This window comes from Mastigoproctus giganteus, chromosome 4 (genome assembly GCF_048544385.1).
Source record: "Mastigoproctus giganteus isolate SK-2022 chromosome 4, ASM4854438v1, whole genome shotgun sequence".
Lineage (NCBI taxonomy): Eukaryota > Metazoa > Arthropoda > Arachnida > Uropygi > Thelyphonidae > Mastigoproctus > Mastigoproctus giganteus.
The window spans coordinates 121982651-122010266 of record NC_143578.1 but is presented as its reverse complement, the minus strand read 5'-3'; the positions used below and the strand labels follow the sequence as shown (position 1 = coordinate 122010266).

At 34.8% G+C, this 27616-nt stretch overlaps 1 protein-coding gene across 1 annotated transcript in view; it reads right to left on the bottom strand.

Annotated features, from left to right (window-relative positions):
• The window catches only part of mRpL24 (mitochondrial ribosomal protein L24), an 82995-nt gene that overhangs the window by 38400 nt on the left and 16979 nt on the right, over positions 1-27616 (bottom strand). Inside the window, exons 2-4 of the mRNA XM_090371764.1 lie at positions 25919-26198; positions 12582-12677; positions 1127-1230 (exon numbers count right to left, since the gene is read on the bottom strand). Of these exons, the coding sequence (XP_090227890.1) occupies positions 1127-1230; positions 12582-12677; positions 25919-26188 (470 nt within the window). The 5' untranslated portion in view covers positions 26189-26198. The remainder of the gene's footprint in view (positions 1-1126; positions 1231-12581; positions 12678-25918; positions 26199-27616) is intronic.

Sequence of the window (27616 nt, the reverse complement as noted above, 5' to 3'; positions counted from 1 at the left end):
CTTTAATGTGTGCATCATAACAGAAACAGAGACCTGGCTTATTGCAGTGGCTTTATGATTTTCGTTGCCGACCCCATGATGAAGTAGTTAAAGTCCTAGAACCCGCAGCTTTAGGTACTTACATTAATTTTGCTTATGTTAATTGCATTTTATTTCAGGTAATTTGTTTTTTGGCATACAGTTGCTCTCAATTCTTCCATGGTGATTACACCTGACAGTTCAGCTCCCCTACCTAATACACTGATAATAACATTTTTGTCTATATTTCATTATGGTTGCCGGTTTTTTCTACGATTCCCATAGTATCCTGGATCCATAATCCAGTTTAATATTTTTAATTTTCCATTTTTAATACCTTTCTTGTTTGCTAAGACTTGTTTTTAATACTTTTTTAATACTTTTACATTTTTAATGCTTTTCTTGTTTGCTAAGTAATTTCATTACATCTCATCTTTATTATAATATATATATATATATATATATAATATATATATATATATATGAGTATAATAGTGATTGTAGTGTGCCGCAAAATTTTAGCGTGTTGAAAAGTGTGCTGGGACAATGAAAAGGTTGAGAAACACTGATGTAGTAGTTCAAGAACAGATAAAACTAATTTTTCTCATATTGACTTTTCTCATTTAACAATTGTTATTCTGAATCCAATTAATGAACTATTGTAGAAATTGCAAGTACATAAAAAATATGTTGCTGTTTTGCTTAGTAAAAAGTAAAATATTACATGCTGCATCACTATACTGACCAGTATTATGACCATGTAAGAATGAGTAATACCATAACGTGACATGTAGCACTGGAGTACTGTAGCACAAGGAGATGTACTAGACAAGATATGCTAGTAGTGTACATTTTACCTATCTGGTGTATTACACTATATGATATTTAGTAACAACTATCATCACAACTTATATTATGAAATTATTTTCAGTTTCAAAAAAAAAAAAAAAAAAAAAAAAGAACTGATAATAATAAGGTCAAATATATGCAATAAATATGCTATACATCAAATTACAATGATTAAATTAATAAATTTGAATTAAATAAATGGCACGCTTAATATATTTTAAAGCATATTTCTTATAAAAATCTATTTAGATTTACTTACTTATCAGAAGGATCAAGGAGTGCAATTTCACTAGTGATTAATAATGGGAGTTCATCTTTATACATTACTTTCCCACCACCAGGATATTCCATTGTCTTGTACTCCTATATTTAATATAAATATGGAAATCAAATTAATAATAATTTTGAATGTAGGTATGCAGACTGGCTATTCACACAGCAAATTAATGAAAGCTGTTTTTATAAAGAGCTCATGTTGGTGGATTTCATAGAGACTTGTTAATGGATTTAATTAAATCCACTAAAAAGAGTTATTACCAGAATTAAATTGATGCCTAGCTAATTTAAATTAAATTATTTACTTTAGTTAAAAGTTTATTTAGAATTAAGAATTTACTTCTTAAAGGATCCTTTTTTATCACTATTTCTTGGAATGGCAGACTTTTTACCTACCATTATAATGGTGAAATCAGTAGCTTCTACATTTATAACTTTTTTTTTTTCTCCTTTGTTTTTTCCTTTTCAGGACACCCCCAAACACAAAAGGTATTTGTGTTTGGGGGTGTCCATTATGTGCATGGGTTAAAAGCTGAGAAGACAGCAGATAGTTGTTGATATTAGACTTGAATCTATGTAGACTATAATTTTCAAGAAATATTTGAAGGAAAGTTGATCCAAAAACCAGAAGTAGAATAGATAAATGAGGAAGAGGAAAAGCTGATTGTGAGTTTGGAGTTGGACAGTGAATGGATGCTGACTATATTATTAAAAAAGCATGCAGAAAAAAACTTAGCATCTATGAGACAGGAGTGTAGAGACTTTGTAAGAGATGGGTCATCAATTAACTAAAATTACCTCTTTTGAATAGTCCAGAACAGTGGTTTCCAACCAAGGTGCCACAACATTCTTGGGGTGCCGTGTAATTTGGGTTTAAGTTACTTAAAGTTATTATTATTATTTTTGAAATTTATACATATATTTCATTATAAAAAGATGTACGGTATCCATTGTACTGTATCTTTTTAATTTTGTGGTGATCTATAATTGATCTTTATTTAGTACCTCTATATAAAGAATAAAATTATTATATAGGTATATATTAAAAGGTTGAAAACCACTGTGTTAGGTATTTATTTTGGCTTAGGGGTGCCGTGAAAAAATTAGTGGGACACTAAGGGCACCGTGAACCGAGAAAGTTTGGGAACCTGTGGTCTAGAAGCTTGAGGAAAGTTTGGCGGGGAGGGGGCTACCCAAGACATGGGAAAAATATTCCATGTGTGACAGATTTGAGATATACAGAGAGCAAGCAGTTGCTTAAAAGAAACATAATGCTGAAAGTGAAAAAGAAACTCCATTTTTTCTGCAGAGAAAGCAACATTTGTGATATGAACGTTTTATAGAAATCTGAGTGCCACAGATGAATACAGAAGCAATGCTCTTTTTGTGAGAAATAATATAAGACTAAGTTTTGAAAGGATTGAAATTAACCAAATTTCTTCACCCCAGGAGGTTGGCATTTAAGGAATTAGTGGTCGATTTTTGCAAAATGTGTTTATGCAGGGTATATACAAGAGGAAAAGGGTGGGGGGAAGAACTGAACCTCTGGGAAACACCAGCATTAGTGGAGAAGTTAGAAAACCATCACCCACAGAGAGCAGTCAAAGAGAAAACTGAATACCCAAATGCAAAAAACATTCAGCAATTCATAAGGTGCAAGTTTGTTTAGAAGACCTTTATGCCAAATACAATCAAAAGTCTCAGAAATGTCAAGAGCAATTGCTTGAGTTTCACCAAAATTTTGCATTACCCAATTTGTCCCAAGATGGGTAATGTAAACCCATATATCACTAGTGGAATCCATATTGGTGATCATTGATAAGATAAAAGGGTTGAGATAGCTTAGGAGTTGGTAGTTAATGGATTTCTCTATTACATTGGAAAGAGTAAAGGTGGGAGAATTTGTTACCCTTTTTAGGAACTGGCTGGACATAAGCTGAAGAATAACCACCAGTAGAATAAGGAAGTGTAAAAGGGTGACAGAAAACAGGAGCTAGCTCAGGAACACATTCTGAGAACAAGTGAATAAATGACATCAGGACATGAAGCCCACTGCAATCATCAGCAACAGCAAAGTAATTTACAATTAAAAGTGTCAAAATTTTTATCAATAAAAGAGGAAACCTAGCTTTTAACTTTTGTTACTTTATTACTGTTGTTACTTTATAATATTATTTCCTTAGGCCTTTGAGAAAAAATTAAGTTGCACATGAATCCAACTTCAAACCAGGATTTTTGTCCAAAAAGTCAGTTGCACTTTTCCGTGGCTGTGGCTATGATTACATTGTCACAATGATGAAATCTGATGACTGGCTCAAGAGGATAAATACAGAATTAAAAGAAAATAAATAATAAATAAATAAAATAAACAAAATTAAAGGGAAACAAAAAGCAAACCAAAGTAAAAAAAAACAACAGAATTTATTGGGCAATTTTGCCTCCCCCCCCCCATATTAATCATTCTGCAAAAAGTAAGTGATTAGAGTCACTTATTTCTTCAGAATAACAATTTTAAAGCATTGCTGAAAAGTAAATGGTAAAATCCAAATAAATGATGTCGCTAAATGCATCAGAAAGTTAATTTCCCGACTCTTGCTCACTGGAGAGAACTGCTGGCATTGCTGTGCCCACCTGTTGATCAAATCATAGTTGACCAACAAACAATTGTTATACTACGTATTTATAGGCTGGTATGCATACTCCATAAATGATGTTTTTTTTTTTTAATTTACTAAAAGCATCACTACATTCAGCAGATGTAAATCTCTGAATGAAACTGAATTTTATCTGCAACATACTGCAATTTGCAGCCCAAAATTTTTTTGGCAATGACACCAAGCTTTTAACATGTTTCTTTATGCAGGGTCATTGTTAAAAAAATCTCTAAGCAGTATATAACATTTTAATTTCAATTGGAGCAGTTTTACATATAAAAGTCTGGTAGACTTTATCAAACCAATTTTTGCTATTGGAGCTGAGTTTCCCCTCCATAGGTGGTGTTACTATCGTATTTTGTGGCATTTTTTTTTGGAAGTCCATATCAGCAATAACAAAATAATGTTCCTATTTTTGACCAACGACATAAGAGGATACCTAACTTTTAACGTTTGTTTGTGTATGCAGGGTTGTTAGAAAATTACCAAATAGTATGTGACTTTTTTTTCTTCTTTTTATTGGAGTGGGCTTTCCCTCTGCACATGTTATGGCTGTTTTCCCAGCAAATTTTTGCAGCCCACTGCACTCAACAGTAACAGCAAACTGAATTGTCAATTATTTAACAATGGCATAAGAGGATAACTAAATTTTATTCCTCTATGTGGGATTATCCCTTTCAGCTGTTGTTAAATTTCTCAGGCAGTATGTGATGTGCTTATTTAATTGGAGCTGTTTATCGTGAGGAAATCACACTGGTTTTCCTTCCATTCATGACAACTGCCATGTTTTGCAGCCCACATATCCAGTCAGCTATGGCAATGTGATATAATTAACAGTGTAAAATTTTTAGCAACTACACAAGGAAACCTGACTTTTAACTTTGTTTCTCTATGCAGGATCTAACCACCCCCCAAGCTGTTATAAAAAAAGAACAACGTATCTTACACCACTGGTAAAGATTCTATGCATCAGTTTACTGTTACTGTCAAGCACAGTGCACTGCAAAAATTTGCCTTGAAACACTGTTGTAACATATGAGGAGGGAAAGTAAGTACTTATGTACTGTTTGAAAATTTATAATGACCCAACATACAGAAACAAATGTTAAAAGCCATGTGATCTCTCATGCTTTTGGCAAAAAACTGCTCAAACTGCTAAAATGAAGAGAAACAGCGAAAACAAAACTCTTGCTGATAAAACTGATATTGAACAACAAAAGTCACTATGAAAAAGTATATATAGCATTGCTAACTAACTTTAAAACAACATAAATTGTATAGTCTGTTTTTCTTCTCTTGAACACACTTGTTACATTTTAAATAAATTCATTTTCTTCATACAAGAATTTTTTTCTTTTGACTGAAAACTACTCAACCCATTCAATTCACTGAAAGCAAAACTTTTTGCTGCTAAACTGTTGAGAACACAGCAAAAACAAAACTCACTGGGTCCAATGAGTGCTTAGAAGCATCACATTTGAATTTTGCCAAAACTTTTTTTTATCACATACCCAAATTGAACAGTTTCTAACATCTTAATTTTATTTATTTAATTTTTGATATGCATTATTTATTTTAGTATACAGCCGTGAGTATTATTTTCCTTTCAAGCAGCTTCCATGGTTAACCTTTTCTATAAAAAGCGACTTATTCTCTCTCTCTCTCTCTCTCTCACACACACACACACAGCTTTTCAGTCCAACATTATTTTTGTGACATACCATATAAAGCAGTATGACAAAACAGTTTAAAAACTTTAATGCAATACAGTTAAATCTCATTAATACCAACTCAGTTTATACAAAGTACTCTATGCTTTACTATGTAAATATATTCGTTTATTACAAAATTTATAATATGCAATACAAAACTGGTTAATATTTATTACAAACTTTGTTTTCACCCTTGAGAAATAAACATTGTTATTTTGTATGTTTAATACAAATCTTGGCACAGTTATCCGATTATTGCCCCTATTATTGCATGCTGCTTCCCGAAAGATGGCACTGACTTGTTAGAATTTACTTTTGTGTAAACAAAACCAGTTTATGGTAGCTACAACGTAAATGCACTCTAAAAAACATCATTGTGAAGGATGAGTTGTTAAATTAACAAAAAAATAAAAAGTTTTTCTAAGTTGCTTACATACACTCCCTCACCCTCCACAGGAGTAAGGTCAGTTGCAATTGTTATGCCAGTTCAAAGAGTCTTTTGCTATAGTACAGTATAATCTATTTTTGTGCCATTTTATCTGAGCCGATGTCTTTTTGTAACTTGTCTTTAAATTAACTTCAAGTTTGTTTATATTAGACCTCATCTAGGAGTGTTATAGCGACAAAATGTAAACGGGCAGAATTGAGCCTGGAAATTAAACTGAAAATTTTACAAAAGGTTGATAGGATGAAACGAAGCAAAATGGACATTGCAAAAAGAATACAACATCCCTTTACCTACTTTATCTACAATATTAAAAAAAAAAAAAAAAAAACTTCTAGTGCACTGGAGCAGCAATAAGAAACAGGAAATGAATTCATGGTGCAAAACATGAGCTTGAAACAAAACTTTGAGTTTTTAATTTGCAAATATTAGGTCTGACTTTGCAAGAAAAGGCAAATTACCTATCTCAGCAACATGGAATTAGCAACTTCAAATGCAGCAGTGGCTGGCTCCAAAGATTTAAAGACAGGAATAACTTGGTTTTACAAAGTGTTTGTGTTGAGTCTGGATTAGTTAACAAAGAAAAGGCTACAGACTGGTCGTGTTCTGTACGGTCCATTCTTGAAAAGAGGCAAAGGATATTTTTAATCTTGATGAGACAGGTTTATTTTATAATTTGTTGCCAAACAAAACCCACTGTTCTGTTATACTGAAATACTATGCCTGTTATGCTGAAATACTACAAAACTATGCCCACTTGTCATGGGTGAGTTTTCCAAGTCAAGATGTTTTAAAGAAGTTAACCAACTTCCCTGTGATTATGAGGCCAATAGAAGTGCTTGGCTTACGGTCAAATATTTCAGTCTTGGTTATCAAAAGTGGACAGAAGAATGGCTTCATCAAAAAGGAACATTTTAATGATTCTAGATACAGTACAGCACATTCTGCTAAGACACCTAAGTTACCAAATATACGGCTATTGTTTTTACTTTTTACCTCCCAACACCAAGCAGCCACTGAATCAAGACATTATTTATAAACTCAAGAGAGCATATAGAGCCTGCCTGATAAGGTACTTGATCCACAACATAGGAGGGAACAATTTTCAGCCAAATTGGGATACCTTGGATGCTAACCGTAATCTTGTTATTGTTTGGAACAGTATTTCATCAAGTTTAATAATCAACTGCTTCAGAAAGAGTGACTTTGGAGAGAATATCATTGAAAAACATGATCCAGCAGATGAATATTGAGGAATGGGGGAATTTGAAGGAGCATATGAATTTTGTTGGCAAATTTTAAGAGTTTGTGAAGATGATGATGAAGTTGCTACCATAGCAATTCCAACCCAAGAAGAGCTGCTGAGCGCCAAGCAAAATGGTGTTTTTGTTACCAGCGACAGTTAAAAAGTGCATGCATGCATGCACAAACGCACGCACGCACAGCCATCTAAAAAAGATGCCCAAATTGCATTGAGCATAATAGAGAATGTATTGGCTTGCTTGCAGTAATGTTGATAAAGAAACAACTATTGCATATGATAATGTTTGTGCAAACAACATTGGATTCTTTCTTTAAATTAGATTAATTAATTAAAAAAATTAATGGTTTGTATGTCTACTTTTACGTTAAGGTTGTAATTCTTTTTACTGTGATACTAAAATATTGTATATATCAAAATATATACTATACAATATTTTCATTTTTGTTAATTGCTTTTCCTTTAGTTTATTTTACAAAAATAAAATCTTTAAAAAAATGTGTTATTCCTATTATTGTGTTGTTAGACAATGCTTTTGTTTTTATTATTTATTTTATTTTTTCATTTATTTATTTCATTTATTTATCGTAAATTTGATATTATTATTATTAATTATTATTCTTAAATATAGTATGTACAAAAAAAAAAAAAAAAAAACCAGTAAAATTGACTCTTTTGGGGAACCTCGTTACTACAGACCTCGTTATTACAAAACATGATAATTTACATCCCTTGAACTTTGCATTAACAAGATTCAACTGTATTTCTTCCTGGAAGAAAATATTTACAAAACCTTCCATCCATATAACTGACAATGTTTTTTACTTGGAACACCTACTCTGAATTCTTTATTTGTCCTTTTGTGGATGGCCACAAATGCAACATCCAAAATATCTGCAGAAATCTCTTCCTGCTAAAATTTAATTTAATTTAATTCTAAAAATCTAATATTTCTTTATATCAATTTTTTCATTTAGTCCCATGTTGATAATAACTCCAAAAATCTCCTTTAGTTTCATACAGTGAAATCTAAACCCAGTCACACCAAATGAACAGCCAGAAACTATCTTATTTGTAAGAGTTTCCTTTTTTTCAACCACAATTTCTTCAGGAAAGCCTAACAATTTCTTAATTTTGCTATCAGAAAGGTTGTTTATACTAGATCATTACTAACTGGAAATGCTGACAGTCATACTGGACTTGAGAATGACAGAATAAAAAAAAACCTACCTGCCATTAAAATATAAACATTGATTTAGTTTTCAGATAAATAAATGTATAAATAAAGAAATAGATAAATAAAGTTTTTCATATGAAGTATAAATAAATGACGACAGTATACCAGAAAAACAAATTTCATAATCAGAAATGCCGACATTGACTATCAGCACTGATAGTCAAGTTGCCTCCATAGCCAGGTGAGCAGGAGCACATGCTTCTTGATTAGACCGGGGTTTGAGCCCATGCCTACCAAATACGGAGTATGCAGAAAGGTCAGGGAATGACCACCGCATATCCCCGGAGCAATATGGCCTTAGCTGCTAATGCTCCTAAAAACCAAATAACAAACAAACTGATAGTCAATTCACAAATGTCTACCACAACAAAACTAAAAGAATCTTAACATTTTAAATGAGAACTGTGAACTTTGGTACAATGTTAATAAGAGTACCTGAATAAAAATTTCTCTTTATTATGATTGTTCTTATCTTGTAAAGATACTCTGAACTTATTTAAATTGAAAGAGATGTATTTTGGCACCTTGAATTTCAAATTAATGAAGTTTTACTGTACTATTATATTATTCTTGCATTAATTGTCTATTTATAATAATCACGAAATGCTATGATATATGTTAGATGCAAGGAAAAAACAAAGAACCTGGAAAAAGTGACCTCAACATTTGTCCAGCATATTCACCTCTTGTGTCATCCTTTTTAACCTCAGGTATCTGGTAACCCTAGCTATACCATTTGTTCCTCTGCCTTCAATTAGCATTTATCAAATAGCTATACACTGACTATATGTTTTGCTGTTTTCACCTGTTCTTTTCAAATCAACTTATGTAATTTCAGTTTTTATTAATATATATAAAAAAAAAAGTTCTTGTTTATACTCCGGCACGACCACAAGGTCAGTAGAGTTTACAGTAAATCATGAATACAAACTTTAATTGTATTTAGCAGTCACGGGCTTGAACCCCAGACCACTCAGAGAGCATGTGCTACTGCACTTACCCTCTGCTCAACCCACAGTCTTTGTAATATGTATTAAATTATCTAGTATTGAATAACTTATCTTGGGGATTCTTAACTTTCCTTGTACAGTCACCTCCCTTACAATTTTATCCTACCACCTCACTTCCCTTATTATTCTAATTTCAAAATTTATAAATGAACTACATAGTCAGGAAATTCAATTTTGGGAGGCAAGCCTCACTGATTAAGAACCTCTAGTCTATCTAAATTTACAACACAATCCATATAATTTTTTTTGTAATAGAGTTGAAGATCCATATTCAAGATCCATATTAAGGTATTCAATATACCTGAATAACCACAATACTCCACAACTGGTTATAGTAGGATTTACATCCTTGTTTTATAGCACAAAGAAACACACAAAGTCCTATGAAAAGGTATTACTCTCTTAAGTTGTAAGGCTATCGTTGTAGGTAACAATGAGCTGCCTTATTCTGCATACTAATAAGTAATAATCCTCTAAAAAAAAAAAGTATAATGTTACTAAAGTATAATTAGTGTGTGGTGCCATCCCCACCAAGATAGCCATTTCAGTGCATGTTGGCACCTCGTCAGTGGGAGGCTAGGTACTTCAAGTACGGCATCTCACAATCCAGTGATGGTATTAACTCACAAGAACAGAGATGGCAAAAAGGTATCAAAGGAACTTATCAAATATGAGTTAAGAAAGCTCCAGGCCTCTGCTTAAACAATACAGTATCCTTGTTTCATAGCACAGGCAAAGAAAAGTGCAGTCTTATGAAAAGGCACTGAGCTCTCAAAATGTTAGGCTCAGAGCTTTGTTAGCTCGTATTTGAAAAAATACTCCACAATACTAAACATTAGCCAATTCACTTTATACAAAAATTACAGAAAAACTAAATGTTAGATTATAAAGTTTCTGCCATTCCTTAAATAAGTTATGGGACTTCTGTCAATCCCTTTTATAGTGGATGTGAGATATTCTTGTGATTAGCAGAATCAGCAATATAGCCCTTAATTTTTGTGAAATTTTCCCCCAGAATATATTATTACTTCCAGTTGATATGTTTTGCCTTGCACCATGATTTCCATGCCACGTTAGCCAAGAAACCTGGAATAAATCATGAGAATTCAGCTTACTACAGCCTTGACTGAAGAAGGCTTTCAGAATTTTACCCCAGTCTCCAGCAGGATTTGAATGCAGGCTAATCCAGATGAGTGAAAAGTGGTGAAAAAAAAAAAATTATAGTAGTAGCAGTAATGGAAAATGATGCAAGAAAGCAAGCTTATATAGCATCAGCCAAAAAAACTACACCCTTCACCCATCTATACCCTCCAAGAATTTGTCTAGTTCTTCCTTGAATTTATTCACTCCATCCACTTCCAACAACAGCAAATGAAAGCTGATTACAACAATCAACAACCCGCTGGCTGAAGGCAAACTTCAGTACAGTCCTGCAGCCATCCTTCCTCAACTTAATTCACGTCCCCATATGTGTGTAATCTCAGCAAGAGAAAGAATGTCATTCACGTTCAGCTTACTCAATCCATTCAAGGCCTTAAACACCTCAATCAGATCATCACCTCACACGTAGTGAAAAAAAAAATTATAGTAGTAGTAGTAATGGAAAATGATTCAAGAAAGCAAGTTTATATAGCATCAGCTCTCCAGAAGCTGTAATTTGCAGAACTGAAGCCTTATCCATCGTCATGGAGGACCTATCTTAAAAATCCAATGAAATACTCTATAGTAAATCCTATTTAAGTATCGTTAAGTAAAGTAAGTTTTCCATAAATTATTTAGTTAAATCTTTGTATCTAATTCCTAAATAACTCAACAAGATGCTTAATGGGAAAAATAAGAATATAAAATACCTCATTAGTATGTGAGAGTTGGATATTAGGCTCAATAACATGAGCAAATATACAAGGTGGGATAAAATAGTTCCTGGACTGAATTTTATTTAAACAAATATATTTTATATTTACATATAATATAACCTGCACAGTAAACTTTTCAAAAATAACAACCTTGAAGAATATTTACAAATTTTTCCATCAATTATATAATTGAAAAAAAAAAAAAAAAAAAAATAAAGCAGCTTTTTCAAAGTAGTACTTTTTTTTTTTAAATTACCACTTTTACTTCACTGGAAAAATAAATAATAATAAAAATAATGTGGCACAAAGTCAGGTGAATAAGGCAGATGTTTAAATAATGGTCACAAAGTGTTTGAAAAGGTATTCGGAAATTGTCACACAATGTTGTTGTTGTTGTTGTTATTTGGTTTTTAGGTGCATTAGCAACTAAGGCCATACTGCTCCAGGGATATGTGGTGGTCATTCCCTGACCTTTCCGCATCCTCCATATTTGGTGGCTCACGGGCTCGAACCCCAGTCTAATCAAGAAGCATGTGCTACACGCTGCTGCTCCTGCCCACCTGGCTACAGAGGCACCTGTCACACAATGAGCAGAAGCAGTTCATAAAGATAATAAAATACCATGTTCCACTTTTTGTTACTTAAATCTTGGATTATGATCACAAACTTCAAATTTCCTCCTTGATTTGCTATAAAAAAAAACTTGGGACAAAGAAGATGCATAATATTTTCATATTTAAAACATTAAATATGATAGCTTGATAACTATGATATGATTCCAATTTGAGAGGATGTGTCATCAATTCATATTTGATGACTGGCTCAAATAATGCTTCTAACATGGGAGAGAAGCTGTTTATTTGTTGATGCACATTTAATGCTCCTCTCTTCATCTTCAATGATAATGCATCCATCTTTTAAATGTTTATATCGTTCAAATATCCTATTTCTTGATAAAGCTTTATCACATGTGCTTCAAATGTTATTTCTTCAGTAGCTGAGGCTGATTTCTACAAAAAACAAAATTTTATATTTCTTTGTTCAAAAAAGTTACTATATAAAAAAATTACTTATCGCCAACAACAGATAAAAATAAACCATTACACATGTGCAGTAAAAACACCATTCATTTAAAAAAATCCTAGACATTCTAGTTTACAAAATAAAAAAAGCAATCAAAATCAATGTTCAGTCATAAACAAATTTAATCCTGGAACATTTTGATCCCACTGAATACATATGATATATAGGCTTCGTACTTACACAATTCAGACCCTCTACAGTGACCCAATTCCTTTCTTTCACAACATAATTGACAATGCCACGTTTTCCTTTGTCTTTGCCAACAAGAATTTCAACCTGTAGGGAAAGGAAAACAAAGATTTTTGTATATATATCACATATATTTTTTGTATATTATAAAATATATATTCTGCAAAATTTTGATTCAGACAACAAATATCACGTTACTTCTAGAACAATTCAACAGTGCATGCCTGTGAGAGAGGAATTATGTGAGGGATGTTATACCATAGGTTAGACCCACTGTTTGAATAATACCAAGGTAGAGAAGAAATGCATGAACCATAGCACCAGTCTATATTTTAAGAAAAGTTCTCTAATGTTTTACTGCTGATAGGAAATCTGAACTACAATTTTAACAGAAATTTCAAAAGTTATGTGGAATTTTCTCTATAACTTCAGAATTTTTTACCATAGGTTATTTTTATTGGTATTTTTATATTTCAAAAATAGAAATATCAAAGGCTACACCCTCCTGTCAAGCACAAATAACTGCAAATTGGATTTCTTATATTTGGTTGAGTGTGTGCAGTTTTGACTTCCTCAGGCAGCTAGTTTAAGTGGTTGTTCCTCTTTTTATCATCCAGCAGTAGTTGACCATCATACTGACATCCAACCCCCTCACAAATATCTTTTTTCTGTTTCTTTTATATCCTGATGGAATTTTTCCTCCTGCTCTTCACTATCTAAATTTTTTGGGAAATAGATGAGAATGCAAGAGGTATACCCATTTAAACCTAGTTTTCTGAACTTCTCCAACATGCCACTTATGATCATCTGATAATCTGGGTGTTATTTCCTAAAAAATTGCATACTACATTGTCCAAACATCCCTTTCAGTTTGGTTCATGTATTCTTCAAATACAGAGCCTAGCAACAGTTCTTGGATTTGAGGTCCAACAATTCGTGCCTTGATTTTTTTTTTTTTTTTTCTTATGTAAGCAATGGGAATTTAGTGCAAACATACTTGAAATAATTTCCTTCCTTTATTCAGGGTTTGGAAAACTGTGCCATTAAACCTAGCTTTATATGCAGAAGAGGATACAATACTGTGTTTCAATCTACTAGTGGCTACTCTTTAATGTTCTTTGAACCTGGTGTCAGAGACTGTCTTGATGGCTACACTTTACTTTCATAATGTTTGTTCCTTGCTCAACCATCCCATTTACACAGAAAGCAAGGCATTTTTGTGTAACCAAGTTGTTGGTCACATAGCAGACCAATAACTTTAACATCTCCATATACTAGCCAACCACAATCCTATTGTAGCTTCTTTTTTCTGAAAGATGCGTAACATTTTCGTAGTTTTCTTTTAAGTGTGCTGAATGGAATGGATGAAAACTATAGAAATAGATGCAAATTTATTTTCATTATACAGGAAGATTCCATTAATGCATAGCTTCATTGAATCAAACAGCCTCTACTCTACTGGTTAGCATAAAATTCCAAAAAAGTTCATAACTGCGGGAATGTTGTTTCAATATAACTTTGTGCCTCCTTTGGAAAAATGAGGAGCCCAATGCCATGAAAAGATTGTGTCTGTGGCCAGCAGATTCTTGGATTTCATTCTTGATCTTAAAAGCTCTACAGACACTTTGGATAGATTTAAATCTCTAATGAGATTGTCAGGTTTACTTTGTGTAAACAGCTGTAGTCCACAGAATTCTTTGTCACAATAATTTATGTCATCGTCTAGATAACAAATGCCAGATTTGGGATCTGGTGTCTTATGTTCAAGAACAGCTGGAGGAGGCAGTATCGGTTAACAAAATATATCGGTAGTTTAGGTCCACTGATTTGTTTGTTATTTGGTTTTTAGGAGCATTAGCAACTAAGGCCATATTGCTCTGGGAATATGCGGTGGTCATTCCCTTGACCTTTCCGCATCCTCCGTATTTGGTGGTGACGGGCTCGGACCCCGGTCTAATCAAGAAGCGTGTGCTACGCACTGCTGCTCTCAGGTCCACTGAAATAATGTTGGGAGTACATACTACTCTACTTGTTCTTCACTTTATAACCTGCTTCACTTATGGAACAAAAGCAGCAATCGTTAATATGGTCTGAAGGTTCCACACTATGGGAATGGCAGATGCAATGGCTTTCTTTTTATATTTCCACAATCGCAAGCCCTATACACATCTACAAGAACACATTATGGGGGTCCAACTTTTATCTTGGTCACTTAGTTTAATTCTAAAATATATGGTATATATATTTTTCATAAATGATGTTATACTCTGCTTTTGTTTTGCAACAACATAGTTACTGCAAATGTAACCTAATATATTTGGATTGTTCACACAACTACAAGTTGCCACTCGCAAAGACAGAATATGAAAATAACATTACAAGTATACCAGTTAGCACAACTGCAATGAAACAGAATTGGATGCAGAAGAAACACTGTGCAAGTTTATACAGCTACCTGGCTTACAGGTCCTGACATATCTGGCCCACCTATACTGTCAGTTCAAGGAAGTAGTATGCATATTGCATATACTGGAATGTGTATCTAAAAAAACAATTCTGACTGTTTGTGAAAAAGCTGTACATAATAGGTAAAAATGGTTTGGATTTTCAGAATTAAAATTAAAGGGTACACCTAGAAATACCATGAATTTTGGAAACATCAAATCTATGCAGACTAATGTAATCATTCTGTTAGATAACATTATTGTTTTCTGTATTTATAAATGATATTGATGATGGTATATCAAGCTTAATGTCCAAGTTTGCAGACGATACGAAGGTTGGCAGGGCTGTCAAGGACACTACTGACACTATGCTGCTGCAACAGGATCTGGAAAGGTTGAGCAGATGGGCTGAGAGGTGGCAAATGAAGTTTAACATTGACAAATGTAAAGTACTACATATGGGAAACAGCAACCCCAGAGCAATGTATCAACTCTGTGGTACTACATTGACAGTGGTAGAGAATGAAAGGGACCTGGGGGTGGTTGTGCAGGCAGATATGAAGTTCTCTGAGCAGTGCAGACGGGCTGCAAGAGTAGCTCATGGTGTATTGTCAATGATATATAGGAATTTTTCTAGCAGGGATAAGGAGTCGATTATTCCCTTGTATAAGGCAATGGTCAGGCCACACCTAGAGTACTGTATACAGGGCTGGAGGCCTCATATCAAGAAGGATGTAGAGCTGCTGGAACAAGTACAGAGAAGGGCAACAAGATTAGTGAATGGAACAAAGGGGTGCTCTTACGAAGAAAGGCTTAAGTTTTGCGAATTACAGTGTCTGGAGACTAGGCACCAGCGAGGTGATCTGATAGAGGTGTACAAAGCCTTGAATGGTTTGAGCATGCTCAATGCTGATGGGATTCTTCCTCTTGCTCAGAATAATCACCTGAGAGGGCATAAATTCAAATTGAGGAAAGACAGATGTAGGATAGACGTGCGGAAATTTGCCTTTAGCCAGGGGGTGGTTGGTACGTGGAACAGACTTCCATCCCTTGTCGTGGAAGTTGATAGCCTAAATAAGTTTAAGGCTCAGCTGGACAGGTATTTTGAACGAACAGAGGGGTGAAGTGGAAGTGGTAATTTTTTATTTATTTATTTTTTTTTTTTTTTTTTTGGCTGATGCTGCATAAGCTTGCTTTCTTGCATCAAATGCCTCTGCTAATGCTAATAAATTCTTCAATACTAATGGCATAATACAAATTAAAATAAGTATTACACACTTAAATATGATAACCTAAATACACACTTATTTAGGCTATCATATTTTCATATATCATACCATGTTAACAACAGGCGATTTTCATATAACAACAGAATATGATTATTGATTACCTGTTATGCACAACCAAGAATTCACACAATCATTATATATATATATACACATCATCATCAGCCATTTTCAATCCACTGCAGGATGAAGGCCTCTCCAGCAACTTTCCAGTTCCTTCTGTTTTGAGCACTGGTCATCCATTTACTACCCAAAAACTCATGAATTTCATCTATCCATCTCCGCCTTTGTCTTCCAGGTTTTCTTCTAGCTCCTCTTGGGTACCATTCTGTTATTTTCTTAGTCCATCTGTCATCATGTCTTCGAGCTATGTGCCCTGCCCAAGACCATTTTAGTTCTTTAGTTTTGATAAGATTTTTTTTTTTTTTTTTTGATTTGGTAGTTGTTGGTGCATCGGCTTCTGTGGCCATATTGCACCTCCCAAGGTTTTTGCAGTACTTTGATCCAAGCCCGAGGCGGGAGTCGAACCTGCGACCTTGGGGTTGCCGGGCAGGTACTTTACCCACTCGGCTAGCCTGGTCGGCTTGATAAGAATGTCCTTTACTTGAGTTTGCTGCCTAATCCATGTGTTTCTCTTCTTATCTAACAGTCTGATTCCCAATATAATTCGTTCCATTCTTTTGGTGAGTGCCCAAGTTTCACTTCCATAAGTCATGGTGGGGAGTATACACTGGTTCATTATTTTACGTTTCAGACAAACTGGGATATTGCTCTTCAGTATGTGACTATATTTCCTGAATGCTATCCATCCAAAATTTATTCTTCTCTTGACTTCCAGCCATTTATCATTATTACAGCTAATAACTTGTCCCAGATAAATATATGGCTCCACCTTTTCAATTACTGCTCCTTCAATCATTATTTCCCTCTCTGTGGCATACTTGTTCATCATTACTTTTGTTTTAGCCATATTCATCTTTAGTCCAAAATCCTTACTAACTGTGCATAACTGATTAAGATTTTCCTCTAATTCTTTGGGATCGTGGCTTATGACCACAATGTCATCTGCAAATCGTAAATGGTTTAGGTACACTCCGTTCACATTGACTCCTTTCTGCGACCAGTGTAATCTTCTGAAAGCTTCCTCAAGGGCAGCAGTAAACAGTTTCGGAGATATTGTCTCCTTGTCGAACTCCTTTCTCAATTTTAAATTTCCTACTGTCTTTGTCTAGTCTAATAAAGGAGGTAGCACTCTCATATATTTTATTCAAAATCATAATATATGGGGTATCTATGCCTTGTCTTTCCAGTGCCCAAAACATTGCCTTATGCTGTATGGAGTCAAATGCCTTTTCATAATCCACAAATGCCAGGCATAATGGTGTTTTATATTCATTTGCTTTCTCCATTAGCTGTGATATTTTTACGTGAAGGTGATCCATAGTTGAGAATCCTGTCCTAAAGCCAGCTTGCTCTTTCCGTTGATTCTCATCAAGTATTCTTTCTAGTCTGTTAGTAATGACCCTTGTGAACAACTTGTAGATGTGGGATAACAAGCTAATTGGTCTATAATTTCCGATTTATCTTCTTTCTTATGCAGCAAAACTACTATGATTGCATTATTCCACTGCTTAGGCATCACACCTTTTCTAATGCACTTTGTGAAGAGCCTTGCCAGTTTTTGTGTTATATCTCTTCCTCCCAATTTTAACAACTCTACAGTAACTTCATCTTCCCCCAGGGCTTTCTGATTCTTCATTTTCTTCAATGCATGTTCTACCTCATCAGGAAGAATATCGGGTATGTCGTATGTGTTGCTACTTTGCAATCCATCTTCCCCACTGCTGACATCATTCCCTCGCTCCTTGTATAATTCTCTATAGTAGTCTTCTGCTATTTGAATTATGCCTTCTCTGCTGTTTATAAGTACACCATCGCTATTCTTCAGTTTCAGTATCATTTGTCTTTCTGTATTACTGCTCATGGCTGCTGATTTAAATCCTTTGTTTTCCCTTAATGCTTGTTCTACTTTTCTTGTGTTAAATCTTCTTATGTCCTCTCTGAGTCTCTTTCTAATGGCTTTGCATAACTCAGTATACTCAATTTTCTCCCTGTCAGTGTTTTTCTTGCTCTTCATTTGTCGTCTTTGGTTCATCATGACAAGTGTTTCTTGACTAATTTTTTCTTCTTTGGATTTCTTTTTCCCTATAGGTTTAGAATATAATCTTTAATTGCAGCAATGATAGACATACAATTAGTCCCGTCACGGCATGGTGGTGCCAGGGGTTTACAAAACAGAAAGTTGTAATATTCCTCGTCGATATCTTGGTCCTGAGCAGTCTGCAGAAGCTCAAACTTGTTCTTAAGTCCCAGTACATACTGCTTTTTCTCCTCCTCTGTTATCTCAAAGATCTTTGTATTATTTACTCGAGTCAGTTTTTTCTTTTCCTTTCCTACATCTATATCAAGTGTACATCTTACCATTCTGTGATCACTTCCAACATTTACCTTATTCAGGACGGGAACATCATTCACAATATATCTTCTGTTAGTGAGGATGAAATCGATTTCATTAGTTGTTAATCCATTTGGACTCTTCCATGTCCACTTTCTGTTCACCCTTTTCTTGAAAAAAGTGTTCATTACATATATACACATACACACCTTCAAAGTTAATATTTGATCATAAGGGTTATGCATTATATATAAGAAAATCACAATGAAAATGGCAAACCTTGACTTTTTGATAAAAATTTTAATTAATTGGAAATTACACAAAAACTGGTATCAAATTTAAGTTTCAAAATAATTACATCCACCACCACATTCATTTACTTGTAAATTCAAATATTTCTACCAGTGACTGCATCTGGTCTCTTATTACAGAATCTATTCTGGATTCAAGGGCTTATATATTTGTTGAGAAATGACAACAGTTTTGAATGCTTATATTTTTTGATGTATTAAATTTTGATGTGTTATCAAATATGAAGGCCTTTGGGAGTGTTTTTTGCCTATTAGTGATGCACCATATCAGAAAATTTCCAAAAATTCTGTAACCAAGATGGAGTACCCTACTGATAAAGTGAGATTAGGTCACTTGATCAGTAGAGTTAGTAAAAGAAATTCACATTCTGTGATAGATAATAAGGAGTACATGAGAATGCCTAAAAATACTGTGCGTGTATGCAAAGTGATTTTTCATAGCTCTGTATCTGAATGCACATGAAGGTTCCTGAAGAATAATTTCTAAAGACTAATTCACATACCATTGAAGAATTTAAATGTAAAATCACAACTGCTCTAGAGGGCAACTATGATTTCACCTTTAGAAAGAGGTCAATTTCTACACTGATTTAAGTTTAACTGCAGAAACACTGGCTGCAGCTATGGTAAATTTAAATTAACATCTCAAATAGATGCACAGGAATCATAATTATATTGAATATGTTTTGCCCAAATAATAAATTTTGCACGTTTAAGGACACCAAACTTACAAATGTCAATGTAGGTACATTCAAAAATATAGGCATTTAAAATGGATTCTTCTTTTATAAATAAATGAATTTTTCCATTTATACTCCAGGACAATCACCACACAGTCAGAGGAATTCATAACATATATATACAAGAAACAGCACTGTATTTAGTAATCACGGGCTAACCCTGACACTCAGAGCACATGTACTTATGCACCCTCATGCTTGACCACTCAGCTACTGCAGTCAGTGTTTTTGCAGCCTTAACTGCAAAAACACTGACTGCAGTAGCTGAGTGGTCACAAAAACAACAAGGTTATATTGCACCATAACAGCTGCAGCTAAGGCAAATTTAAATTAATATCCAGGGAATGGTCATGGATGTACCCTTGTATATTTGCTGCTATAAAATAGTTATAATGAAAGTGGTCTGGTCCTACTCTGGTCCCAGCCACACAGAATATAAACAAATTTATTATTCATTTATTTATAATTATTCACCTTATAAAGCAATAATTTATTAAATAATAAAAAATTTCCCACAACTACTACTAGATGCATTTATGTTTTGATAAAATGTAGAGGAACATATGGATGTAACTTACATACATAATAAACATGTCTTCGCAAAAAGAAATAAATTCTGCTACTTGTGCAGCAGCCACAAATTGCCAAGCACAATGCTGTGCTGCTTCTCCACCCACCTTGCAAGTAATACTGAATGTCTGATCCCAGGAATGTCCTAGTCAAAATAGTTAATTAAGGCAAGCTTATATACAAGGTAGCTTCTAAAAGTTTCAGGGCAGAAGTGCACAGTGACATTGTGGCAGATAAGATTATTTGCTTGTGCATGATGAAAACTCATCATTGTTTTTTAAAATTTCATTATATTACTAAGCTTTTTATCTCTCTAAAAGGTCATATTTATAATGGAAATTGCACTACACTTTCTTCATTATCATATGTTCCATTATAAGAATCGATTTTGAACGCTTTTGTGACATTTTTCTAAAACACATTTCTGGAGGTCATGACCAAAAAACAATAAAAACAATTTGCACCTTCCGGTTTATTGGGCTTTTCTGATTAGTGCATCTAATTATAAACGGATAGTAAACTTGGTCTTATTGCATTTACGATAATACCGATAACTGCAATTGCGTGGGTTTTACGTTATTATGGTGAAATGTGTTCCTCCTTCAATGAAATCTTCAATCATATAAAAAACAATTAAATTTTCAGAATCTTCTCTTCATTCCTATTTACTTATTACATATAAAAAACATAAATAAATTTTCAAAATCTTCCCTTCATTCCTATTTACTTATTACAATGATGTTTGTTTGTTATTTGGTTTTTAGGAGCATTAGCAACTAAGGCCATATTGCTCCGGGATATGTGGTGGTCATTTCCTGACCTTTCTGCATCCTCCATATTTGGTGGTGACGGACTCGAACCCCAGTCTAATCAAGAAGCATGTGCTATGCACTGCTGCTCCTTCCCACCTGGCTATGGAGGCGCCATTACAATGATGAAGGGAAAGCGACCAACAGAAAATGCAAGTGCTGGCAGTGCTAGGAAATGAAACGAAACAAAATTGATTTAGAAATGAAGATGATTAATTAAGAAGTACGAAGCAAGACAAAGTTTGTCATCTATGGCAAGGGAATTAGGTCTTGCTGCTTCAACAGTGAATATTATTTTAAAGAACAATGCACGTCTAAAAGAATGTCTAAAATTCTCAAAAAATACTTTATTTCTGTCCCATTGAACATTGGCATAAGCAGCTTAACAGATTCATTAAAGATACCGAATTTAAGATTGTGGCCAGACCAATACGGAAATTACACGCTATACTGAACAATCGCCCAGTCCTTTTCTCTTTTGCGACACAAATAAATGACTTGTATACATTTCTTGCAGTGATTGCAACTCATCTTACCAGGGATCTATGCAATTTCCATTGAATATGCATATAAAACAGCATGCGTCCTTCTCATCCAGCAGTGTCAGAATTAGCCTTTCATGCCGTTAATGAAAACCATACATTTTTATTTAAAGAGGCCACAAAATACTTAGTGTTCAACATAATTATATGAGATTGTATTTGCAAAAACCATTGAAATTAAATTACGTGAGAATTCTATTAACGTTCACCATCCGTATCTAATCTCCGATTCGTGGTCTTTTGCGCGCAGGTGCGTAGACAAATAATCACAACCTTTCCCATGCATGTGCAAGGACAAATAATCTCTCTATTTAAGATTCAAGCTCACATACTCCGTAATTTCCATTCCTGTGATCACAACATATGGTCAAAAAGCACTGTCTGCTTTAGGAAGGATTGTTTTTCAAAATTTATGTTAAACTTTTTTTTTTATTTTTATTTAATTTTTTAATTGTTTTTGAATTGGTTTCAATTGATTTTGTACTGTAATCTTTTTGCATCAATCTTTTATTCGTTTTAATTTCTGGAGAGTAGCATAAAGAAATGTTCTACATATCATATTGAAGTAAATTTCTCATATTCTTCTACAAATATTGATATCAACATAGAACGTATTGAGCATCGTAGCTCTGTTATATACTATCATGTGGCAAGAATGTAACCAGCTCCTTCACATAACATGGCCTCGACAATGCCCCCACTTGCACACTACTTGGACTCCCTCCTGTCACTATCATCCAGATCTTCATTACTTTAGAAAGAGTAGAAGTAAGTTAGCAGACGGAGCAATCTACCATCACCTGCAGTGATTGGTCAGAGAGAAAACTGGATACCCAATTACAAAAAACAGCTGGTAAACCATAAAATGGAAGCTTATTTAGAAGACCATTGTGCCAAACACGATCAAAAGCCTTTGAAATGTCAAGGGCAACAGCTTGAGTTTCACCAAACTTTTCCATTGAATTTGTCTAAAGATAGGTAATATAAGCCAGAATATCACCAATAGATCAATGCTGACGGAATCCTTACTGGCGATCATTGATCAGATGGAAGGTTTCTAGATAGTTTAACAGTTGGCAGTTAATAGATTTCTGAATTACTTTGAGAAATCTATTTTTAGGAACTGGCTGGATATGAGCAAATTTCCAAGCAGAAGGAAAAACACCTTTGGAATAAGAAAGTGAAAAAAGGCGACAGAACAGGAGTAAGTTCAGGAGCACAGGTTTTGAGAACAAGTGAAGAAATACCATCAGGACCTGGAGCTTTCTTAGCATCAAGATTGTTCAAAATGCTTCTGATATCCTTTTGGTGGAAGACCCCAGGATGCACTGAATGGAGTGTAGGAAGTGATTTACCAAGATCATCAATACATGAGTTAGAAGAGTAGGATGCTAGCAGGTCAGCTTTATCTTTGGCTGGAGTGGCAAAAGAACCATCTGGTTTTGATAATGGTCAGAATAGAGATGGGCAAAAGTTGTAGCCAATAGCTTTGGCAACAGAGCAGAATGCTCAACTATCATTTGGAAAGAAGCAAGTTTTCTACTCTTAGCCTGCTTGAAATCTAGTTTGGACTGATTAATAATTGTTTACAATTGTTGCAAGCATTCGTGTAAGCAGAAAATGAAGATGGAGATTTGGATACAAGACCATTACAATATACAACATTCTTATCTTGAACAGCCTTAGAACATTTATTGGAAAACCTACATTTAGGTAAAGGACAAAATTTTAAGGTGGTTTGGAATAAAGGATTTTATCCCTACAAGAATAATTTCACTGACATGATCTGAGCAAAAACTGACATGAGTTAAAACAGTAATGCAACAGAGGAAAATAAGAGAAAAATCTTGTAGATCATCCAATTTTGCATTCTTGTAATGCCAAACAATACGAGGTTGGGAATAACCACGAGATAAAGGCTCCATTGGGGAAGAGACAATCACCAAGTTGTGATCTGAGGTACCTAGAGGACGGACCACTCACCTCAACTGTGTACTTAGAAGGGTAGTTTGTGAGAAAAAGATCAAGCGTTGGCTGTGTTATAAGAATTGTCTGGTATTCTAGTAGGTAAATGAACAATCTGTGTGAGGTCATTAGTAATTGCAAAAGTCTCTGCATCTTGACCAGCTGGGTCTGTACAACTAGAAAATGGAAGCCAGTTGAAGTTGTGAATATTAAATTCACCAAGAAAAATGACTTCACTGTTAGGAAAGTTGGACTGGAAAAAGTAAAGTTTCAAAGAGAGGAAGTCAAAGAATTCCAAGTGATTAGTGGAGTTGGGAGAACAATAGAGGTGACAGATGAATTTGACAGAATGTGACAGAGAGGTTTGAAGCCAAAGATTGAAAAGAGGAGATTTCAAATTACTGCCTGACAAGAAATATCAGAGTGGGCATATGTACAAGTACCACCTTTGACATGAAAGAAATCACAGAGTGAATAATTTGGACAACTGAGATGGGCAGTTATTGAACCAACTGATAATTGGGATTCCGTCAGAGAGAGTACATGGGGGTTTGGAAGACTAAGTGGAAATGGACATCACTGAGATTGGAACTGAGACCACGTATATTTGTGAAATGAACGAGATTTGGGATCTTTTCGCAGATAAGTTTATTCTGTTAGTTAGACAAATCATGATGTATTTAGTAAGAAAAGGTTGGGGGGGGGGGACATGCTGTGTGAAGTAATGAAATTCTTGGGCACAGCATACACATGGCAAGAATGTACTCAGCTCCTTCTAGCGTGGCCCTGACACTGCCCCTGTGTTAGTTAGACAGTTCATGGTGTATTCAGCAGTAAGAAAAGGTGGGAGGGACATGCTGTGTGAAGTAATGCAATTCTTGGATATAGCATACAAATGGCAAGAATGTACCCAGCTCCTAACGTGGCCTGGACAATGCCCCTGCATACAAACTACTTGGACTCCCTCCAGTCACTATCTGGCAGAGTAGAGGCAGCAAGATTACACATTAGCTGATCTGGAAACCTTCTAGAGGGTTATCAATAGGTTGAGTCCAGTCCAGCCTGTGAACACCATGTTAGAGCTGTACTCTTGAAATGTAAGGAAGATTAAATTTTGCCAGAATGTCCATCATAACCTCAAAAGATAGTCATACTGCATGATGGAAGAGATGGGGGAGGGTTGCTGCAGCTTTGCTCTGGAGACTAAACATGTGTTCAATCATTTGATACCTCCAAATATTGCAATGGTTGATGAGAGTCATCTACCATCTAGTATTGTCTGGTAACACAGAGGGGGTGGCATTCCTCCATGTGGTATGGGCAGCACACCTCAATTCCTGCTTACATTGGTTCACACCTGGGTAGTCATCTCCAGTATACTAGTTGCTCTATTTCAGGACTTGCACATGGGGGATATACCAAAGGTTACTAATAGTCCCACCATCATGAAGTTGCAAGCATAGGACTTGGCTGTCACAAACTGACCAGACTTTGCCAAAATTAGGTCCACTTGACTTGTGTGTCAACCAAATATCAGTTCCATCAGCATTTTATACTTCCAGGTAGCAAGCTCAGCTTGACATACCTGAGAGAATGTCTGTGACAGCCTCAAGGTTTAATCTGCTCTGCTAGAATTTTTGGAACATTCTATATTTATTGAAGTTTATTTTTTCCCTGATCTAGACATGATAACCATAGTATCCATTATAATTGATGTTTCTTTTTAAAACACAATATATATTCAGTGATCTTACTGTAAGGAGTGACATGCACTACGCCTTAATTCCATGGCAGACTCAAATACCCTACTTACAAAAAAAAAAAAAAAAAGAAAGAAAGAAAGACAATGATCACCAAGAAGTGGGATCATCCAGATCACTAACTAATAAATAAATAGAAGTCATGACCCATATCATTCATCCATCAAAGACTGATAAAGTTGGACATTATTACATATCTCCCATTAATCAAATAGGGTTAGTTGGTTAGCAGGTTGGTTGTTTGGGGATCTTTTTGGCATATTAACTACTTTGGTCATAGCATTCCACTTCATATGATTTATTGTGAATTATGTCCATATCAGTGCCCAATATTTCTATAATGATACTATCATAGGTTTCATATTATCAATATGGAAATGCATGTGTTAAAGTAAAAGCATTCATTAAATTTAACCTATACTATGACAATGACAAGAAAAGCTTACTCTGTCTCCTCTAAAAACATACCACTGCTTAATTGGTTCGACTAAAACAGGCATTCTTTGAGTTTGGTTTTCTCTTTTGAATTCTTCTGTCCAGCTTCGATGCATACCATAATGAAATGTTTTTCGCTTTATTTCTTTTCTCAGATACTGAGGTCCATCTGGTGTTTTCCACTCAATCTGCTCTCTGGTTCTTTCAATATAACTTTCAGGAAAGTTTGAATAGTCTTTGGGAAGCTTGGAGAAACAACGCAGAAATCCAAATAACCTCATGGCATAAAACCTATTATGATGAATAATTAAAAATGGGGAGGGGGAGAGTGAGTCACAAATAAATGTTATGTCTATGAAATAGTACAGTAAAATGAAATAACAGAATCATCTAATAAATGCACTGAAGGGCATTACTACACACAAGAATTCTCAGTGAAATTCACTATTCTGCAAGGAAAAAATAATTTATTTGATAAATATACTAAACTTGATAACTACTTGTAGCTAACATATAAAAATAACTAGGTTGTAGAACACCTCATCAACCTGTGCAATACCACCACTTTGTTTATTGGAGGCCTGAAGTGGTGGAACCCACGTTTAGTACCCAGAACAAAGTGAAGTAATTTTGCTTGGTGATTTTAATGTTCACAACTCCAGCTGGCTTCCGTTTTCTAGTCATATGGACCCAGCTGATCGAGACGCTGAGGCTTTTGCAATTACTAATGACCTCGCACAGATTGTTCATCTATTTACCTAACAGAATACCTGACAATTCTAACCATACAGTCAATATACTTAATCTCTTTCACACAAACAACCCTTCCAAGTACACAGTGAGGTGAGTGGTCCTCTAGGCACCCCAGATCACAACTTGGTGATGGTCTCTTCTCCAATGGAGCCTTTCTCTCATGGCCAATCCCAACCTTGTGTTGTTTGGCATTACAAGAATGCAAAATGGGATAATCTGCAAGATTTATTTTCTTTCCCTTGGTCAGATTACTGTTTTAAAACTTCTGATGGCAACGTTTGCTCAGATTGTGTCAGTGAAAATATTCTTGTAGTGATGGAATCCTTTATTCCACACTCTACCTTAAAAACTCGGCCTTCATCTAAACCTTGGTTTTCCAATAAATGTGCTATGGCTGCTCAAGAGAAGAATGTCGCATATTGTAATTGGCTCGTATCCAAATCTGCAAGTTCATTTTCTGTCTACACTAAAACTTGCAATAATTGTAAAGCAGTTATTAATCAGTCCAAACTGGATTTTGAACAGGCTAACAGTAGAAAACTCGCTTCTTGTCCAAATGGTAGCTGAGCATTCTGGTCACTTGCCAAAGCTATTGGCCCAAACTTTTGCCCAGCTCTGTTCTCTACTCTGTCTAAACCAGAAGGATCAATCGCCAATTCGGCCAAGGATAAAGCTGAACTGTTAGCATCCTATTTTTCTTCCAACTCGTGTAATTAATGATCTTGCTAAACCACCTCCCACCATTACCAATTCCACAGGAGATATTGAATATCTCCTGTGGTCTTTCATCAAAAGGATGCTGGAAGGCTTTTGAACAATCTTGATGCTTAGAGAGCTCCAGGACTTGATGGTATTTCTCCACTTGTTCTCAAAACCTGTGTTCCTGAACTTACTCCTGTTCTGTGTCACCTTTTTTCACTTTCTTATTCCAAAGGTATTTTTCCTTCTGCTTGGAA